The sequence below is a fragment of the Micrasema longulum genome, unplaced genomic scaffold (genome assembly GCF_059751315.1).
Source record: "Micrasema longulum isolate JH-2025_06_02 unplaced genomic scaffold, ASM5975131v1 h1tg000023l, whole genome shotgun sequence".
In the NCBI taxonomy this organism is placed as follows: Eukaryota; Metazoa; Arthropoda; class Insecta; order Trichoptera; family Brachycentridae; genus Micrasema; species Micrasema longulum.
In genome coordinates this window covers 467,837-475,083 of record NW_028277231.1, presented here as the reverse complement: position 1 = coordinate 475,083, position 7,247 = coordinate 467,837, and the positions used below count along the sequence as shown (strand labels likewise).

General features: G+C 32.6%; 1 protein-coding gene across 4 annotated transcripts; it reads left to right on the top strand.

The window, feature by feature from the left end:
- Positions 1-666: 666 nt before the first annotated feature.
- LOC148285579 (uncharacterized) lies at positions 667-6,372 on the top strand. 4 transcript variants are annotated; one of them, XR_015825550.1, is made up of 4 exons: positions 667-1,126; positions 1,642-1,704; positions 1,928-2,017; positions 6,110-6,372. XR_015825550.1 is itself a non-coding variant. In XM_088243482.1 (4 exons), exons 1-4 carry the CDS (start codon positions 997-999, stop codon positions 3,064-3,066), a joined length of 363 nt encoding a protein of 120 aa, XP_088099608.1. In that variant the 5' UTR covers positions 667-996; the 3' UTR covers positions 3,067-6,372. The 4 variants fall into 4 exon arrangements, 1 of the variants encoding a protein (XP_088099608.1); XM_088243482.1 differs by having other exon boundaries at positions 2,987-6,372; XR_015825551.1 differs by lacking the exon at positions 1,642-1,704 and having other exon boundaries at positions 2,987-6,372.
- The last annotated feature ends 875 nt before the right edge of the window (positions 6,373-7,247 follow it).

Here is a 7,247-nt window from a genome sequence, read left to right as displayed (position 1 = left end):
TATCAAATAATCCCTCTTGCTCGTTACAAAAATCTTAATTATGGCACTTTTCACGGGTCACACACACACTATTTACACAAACACTGAAGATCAGAGACATTGAATCACAACCGAGTATTGTTGGAAATATAGATATCACTCATATCCAACAGAATAGTCGTTTGAAGAAACGTCGAAATTACACCTACACAACAAGAAAATATACAGACATCCGCACTATTGCTCCACCAGCGACTCGGCCATTACTAAAAATGTTGCAAGTTGCAAGCTTTCTGAACTACCAAGAACACCAACACAAAGCTACAATCTCACCAGTTTGGAAAGTAAAATGATTTACATGACAGATTTTCAGTAAAAAAAATTACAGAAACTAACGCAAATAAATTGAAATAATGATAAATATTTGAAATTTTTTAAAATCAAATATATTTTGCCAGATCTAATTCTAGTAAGGTATAATAATAAATTAAAATTCAGTTTTTAAAAAATGTATCTTATTGCACACGTAAATAGAGGTTATTTTAGCGTACATTTTGATTACGGAATAAGTTCTTGCAACTCGTTTATTGTTGACAACCAGCATAAAGTATTGCCAGTATGAAATTTGAAAAACGTTCGTAATTTGAAGAATGTAAATAGGTAATCGGCATTGTGTCCATTGTGCAGGCAGTTTTCAGCCAATACAAGACTTTCTAGTCATTCTTCCGATGTCGCACAAGCCACTTGCTAGTAAATCAATACAGTTTGTGGCGCAACTGTCGGCGGCGTGTGCCCAGCCACGCCGTGCCGGCCGGCGTCCTTCTAGACGAACCGCCAATTTATCCGTTTCCATTCGAAATCGCTGTCACACTGCTCTCTGTGTTTTTGCACTTTTTCTTCGAAATACCGAGTTGTTGCGTACCGAATCGTAATTCTACGAAAAAACTACATCGTTTTCCGAAACGATATCCACATTTATTTAAAGAACGGATCAATCGTGTTCAAAGTCCCAAATTTATGAATTTATCCGATGACAAGATTAATCGACGTTGTTTTGTATGCATTAAACACTTCAACGCATTCAACTTTAGCCAATACAATGACATCCAGCTTTTATTGTGCTCTGTGCCTACCATTGGATTGCCAGGTAAATTACATGATATTTCATACATAATTATTTCAAGAATTTGTCTCATGTTGCACGTTTATTCGTCCCGTTTGCCTGCCCTGCAAATTTATAACTCATAGGGAAAGCATACTTTTATTAATCTGGACCCATTTTACAATTAAAGTTATTAGTATTTCTGCAAGAAAAATATATGTACGACTTAGGTTAGCTTTCCACTGTAATTGCACCTTATTTATCTGTCTTGTGTCTATACAATTGCAAGTCTGCTTTTGGAATGTGGTGTTTGTGATTTGTCTTACAGTTTTGCTATATCGTTCCATATTTTTTGTCTCAATCGGAGTTTATATTGTTTTTACAGTTGATTAATCGGGTTATAATGTATGTACAAAGTTGGCGTAGTGCCTTTTCCTGCAACTTCCGACATTTTTATTTGGTCATTATTTACAAACAATTACTAGGGTGGCATGGTGTGTATACAATTGTAAGGATGTGCTTTTGCAATGTGGTGTTGGTAATTTGTATTTTTTTTACAGGGTTTAACAAGTCACCATCCAAAGAAAATAGTTTTCATTATTTACTTGGTGAACAGAGTTCGGGTATGTATTTCTATAATTTTCACATTTCCTTACACCCCTTCTTTCAGACTTATGTTCTATCTCAGTTATTATATTATCGTTAATGCTTTCTACACGTCCTAACCATCTCAGATTATTCTTTTCTATTCGTTCAAGCCTTACTCGATCTTTCAAGGTTTTTCCTGAAATTCTTGCATTATGTTATCTGGTATGATGTTCATTTTATTTTTATTGTGAATTACAGTCGGCGTAGCTGTTACTGAAGAACTCCCCTGTGCACTCCCGGAAGGCGTTGCCAGTTGCAGTGGTACGACTTTCATCCAACCTATTTCTGGTTTGTAGTAATATTTTTTTATTTTTGTAATAAAAATTTACAGACATACATATTTATATATAAGAGAAAGAGAAACATCTTTGTTTCTTTGTTAAAAAGAAAAAAATAAGAAAAAATACATATAAATTCAGGAGAGTTCAGCGTGTGTAAGAGTTAATGGGAGATTTACATCTTGGTTTGCGATCTCAAAAGGCATGAAACAGGGATGTGTAATGTCACTATGGTTGTTTAATCTATACATGGACAACTGTATGAAAGAGATAGAATGTATGGGTATTGGAGCAAAAACTGATAATTTTTCAGTCAGCTGCTTGTTGTATGTTGATGATGCAGTTCTGTTAGCAAGCAGCAACGAGGATTTGCAACAAATAGTCTCTAGAATGTATGATGTATGCCTGGAGAGCCAATTGGCGATGAACCAAACTAAGTCAAAAGTGATGATATTTGAACGTAGTTATACAGAAAGCAGCCAGCCATAGAAAAGTGAAACTGAGATAATAGCCATTTTGTGAAAAGGGTGAATTATAAAATCTACACAACAGTTGGAATGTTTTTGACTAACAAATGATAACAATGAATACATAAGTTTTTTTAAATATTACAAACAAGAATCTTATTATGTATTTGACAAGTTTAAATGATTTTTATAGTACCATAAGATTTTTCTAGTTTTGTGGGTGTTTTCTGCAAATTTACAAATGCCGTTTTTGTGATCGACAAAGACTACAGCGTCTGAGCGTGGGCCATTCCTTTTTTAATTATTAAAAAGTTTATAGCACATTTATATCGTATGACATGACCATGAAAGTGACCCTCTCAGTTGAAACAAATTTCTGACCCATAATTTTCTCCAGCAAATCGGCATATTAAAGCTGTTTGTATTTTCGAAGAACTTAAAATGTATACATACAGTTACTTGTCCGACTCATTGACACATTGTCACATATTACTAATTAATAATGTTTTTAGATATCAACGCTGATGACATATCAGGCCCACTGCGTATTTCTGGTCTGAGTGCACTCCAGCAGAGTAATGTAGTCCAGTAGTCAATGTTAATATTTAGATTTTTCAATCACTTATATGATATTTGAGGAAAATAATTGTATTCTGTGCTTTCCCCGCTATTATACCCGACCCAGTGATTACGAAAATATTGATGTACTTCGTTGAATAACTAATTGAATATTTTAACTTTAATATAATAACTCCTATCTAGTGAGGTCCCAATATCACCGGAAAACCCCTTAATTAAGAATATAAACAAATAAGTAAAGAGCCATAAAACATAAAAATAATTTACCATGGAACCTGATGTTTGTCAATTAGGATGTTTGAATATTAAAAAAATAATTTGTTAATTTATTATAATGGGTACCCACAGTAATGGGAAATTAAAATGTTTTAGCTGTTCATTAGGTATTAATTATTACTCTACAAAAAAAACGTAATTATTATTATACAAACTCTATTCTACAAACTATTCTACAAACAAAACGTAATTGTGGTAAATGAGGTATATCAGCTCGATATTGATCCAAGAATACTTCAGAAAAAGTTTCTTCGATTTCTTCCTTAAGAGTCATATAAACTATCATCACATCACTTAGAAGTTGATCGTTATTGTCTAATTCACTTTCGGAATAGGTTGAGCTGCTAAGTCTCCAAGTTTCTCGGTGAGGTACTATTATTTCTATATCACTTTCACTATCCGTTATCATTTTGAATGATATATTTTGTAAATTTATTCACAATAAAAAGGACGCTTTGCAGAGTTAAATTGTTTGTTAGAGTAACAAAGTAAGATTAAATATATACATATATAAATGTAAAAAATATGTAATTTACCACAGCTGTTTGTAATTTCGGCAACTGTTGTCCATCTCGCTCAATCCATTATGCGTGAACTAGCTATTAGTGAAACGGAATATTTTTCTTGGAAGAAATATCAATTTGTGAGACAGTTGCACAAAAACTTTTTTTATTTTTTATTATATTATTACAACTACCAAGAAATAACATAACTTCTTAGTACATTTACCAGTTATCTTTAAGTTTCAATCTAAATAACTCCCTACAAACATTTAGACATACTCTTAAAATATTGTTGATTAAAAAACTTGCATAAAAAAATTAAAGTGTTTTTAGGCATTACCTAGGAGGTGAAATAATTTATCTAGATGAAACTCACCGACATCAATAAAGGTTTGATGCCGCCCGTCAATTAAAAAATGCGTTTGTAGTGTCTAGAGGCGATTATTGTAATGGTATCTATGCAGGTCTACCAATGAACAAAATGACTCGCCTACAATCTGTATTGAATACCGCAGCGAGACTTATTTTCGGAATCTCTAAGTTCAGTCATATCACTCCACTACTTCGGGAACTACACTGGCTACGTTTTCCACAGAGGGTGGAATACAAACTCTGTTGGCTTATGTATATGTCACTGCACAACTCTGCTGTAAATAAAATAAATATCCTGAAACAGGAAACCCGTGAATTGTACCTTCGGGGTGGTACTGAATATAAAGTTCACGGGTTTGAAATTGAAGGCCATGAAATCGTACAAATGTTTGATGTGCCACATCTTTTGAAGGGATTTAGAAATAATATGCTAGTAAAAGATGTACATTTTATTCAAAATTCTGTATCAAAAATAGCAAAGTGGTCCCATATTGTACAATCATACACATACGATCAAGCAAGAGGGGAAGACTTTTTCCAAATGCACAAATTAACAGATTGTCATATTTTCCCTGATAAACTTAGAAAAATGAAGGTCAAGGTTGGTGTTCAGCAGGACAGTAGGAACTACCATGAAATCTTTGGCAGATACTGTGGATGATATTGACGATGGGGCATCGCAGACTGCTGATCTTGTCTTATTTATAAATAAACTTATCGACAGTTTAAATGGCAGTTCTCTCAATGCTGATAGTATTATTTGTAAATACCGTTGTGGAGTCAGATTAACATCTCCCTACTGGAAATTTTGGCAGGAAGCTATTTCCATCTTAAAATCAGTAAAATTTGTAGATTCCTAAAACCAAAAAATATCAATACCACCTACAGTGCGTAACTGGATTACAACTCTGGAAGCAATATCATATTTGAGTAATAAATTACTTACATGTTATAAATTTACTTTTGTGCTTCCACGTAACCTTAACCAAGACCCCATTGAAAACTTTTTTGGCATGGTAAGAAGTCAGGGTGCACGTAACATTAACCCCTCTAGTTCAAATTTTATAGATGCTTTTAAGTCGCTTCTCATATCAAACTTATCTCATACTCGCTCCATTGGAGCAAATTGTGAAAATGATGACGGTGAAATTTTAGATTCATTAAAACTTTTTTTAACATCGGACATCGAAGTCACTCCTTACCAACAAGTTCTTCAAGACAGAAAAGTAGTCAATATGTTGCGGTTTGTAAATATATAGCTGGTTATGTGGCAAAACGGGCTCTATCTAAATTTGGATCTTGTTGTGAATGTAGACTGGATCTTAAATCTAAAATACAGTTACCGGGGCATAGTTTAATAACTTCTAGGGCATGTGGTCCAAATACTTTAATCCACCCAACAATCAAAATCTATAAAGTTTTTAATACCATTGTCAATCACTGCAAAAATAATTTACCGATTATTTGCCATAAGTTTCATGTTATGTCGAGTTTGAAGGAAATAGTACTATCTAAATTAAATCCAGCATGTTTATCTTGTCCAGCACATAGAGGCCATCTTTTCGATTTTATTGTTAACTTAGTATTACGATTATGTATTTTTTCTTGGTGTAAACAAATGAACTTTCTATTAACTGGGCGAAAAAAATTAGAGTCTTGCATTGTTGATCCTCTCAAATTACAAGCTAGAAAGTCTTATAATAAAAGACTTAAGAATAAGAAGCGCAGACAATAAAGTAGATACATGCATACCCTTTTCTTCTTACCTGCCATATAAGCACTTCATTTCATTACTTAATAAGCATATAAGTGCTTCCTTCTTGTTTTATTCCTAAGCAGCAGCCTAGAAATGTCAATGTGAAATAAAATAAATTATCCACCATTAATAATATTCTTTTGTTTCAGAATGGTGATTGTTGATGCCATGGCTCTTAATCTGCACGAAGAAAATATTTTTCATCCAGGAATAGCAGGGATCCAATGCTGATCACAATGCTGCACAATTTTTAAATAATACTCAATTGTTATTTTTGATAATCCAATATACTAACCACACATGTATATAATATTATTTTACAAGTGTCAGTTTTCTTTCTCGATTCTTTCTGACGTATATAATAGAATTGAGCGATTTATTTTAACAGTAAAATAAAACTATTAAAAATGTTTTTAAAATTTTTTATTTATGTATTCCTATTCCATAATAAATTTAATGTGCAATATCAATATAAAATTGTTTTTTTAAATACAGGACAGAAAAATTAAATTGCGTGCTAATACTTGTATTTAATTAAGCAATTTTGTATTGATATTGTACAATAAATATCAATATACGATGCAACGCGGTGATTTGAATTTTCGCGCCATCGTCAAAGCTTCTTGTATGCCACACTAAACAGCGCTGCGATCGACGCCCAAAGTGCTTAGATATAGTACCATAGTTTCCTATCTAAAGATATCTGTAATCTGTGCCATTGTGTTTGAATTTTCGAAATGTTCATGATTGTCATAGATAAAAGATACCTATATAATACTGTTAAATGTTACCCATATGATTATTGTTTTATAATTCTATGCTTTTACCATTGTCGGTGACTGTTGTATATTTATTTATTTATGTATTACTTCAACGTTTTATTGTTCTTGTTTATTGAATGATACTTAATTAATTGACTGGTAAAAGCGATGACGTATTATTGAAAACACACGTTACCAGCGCAGCGCGAAGAAAATGGCATTTCAATAAATGTGGTATGTTAAAAAAAAACTATGTATTTCAATGTTTTTTACGTATTTATTTTTACTAGGTACTGTTGTCACAATAATAATTTAGAATTATTATAATGTAAGTAGGTTTGTAATGTACATACTTTTTTTTCAGTGAACCTGTAAAGTTGTTTCAAAATGTGATAAAATACCTAGTATTTTAACTGAATTAAATATAGTTTAACTAACTTTAGTAACCGCTTACCAACTTTTTACGTGTACCGGTTTCGAGACGTATCCGTCTCTTCGTCAGGACGCTCGCTACACTAGTATGTAA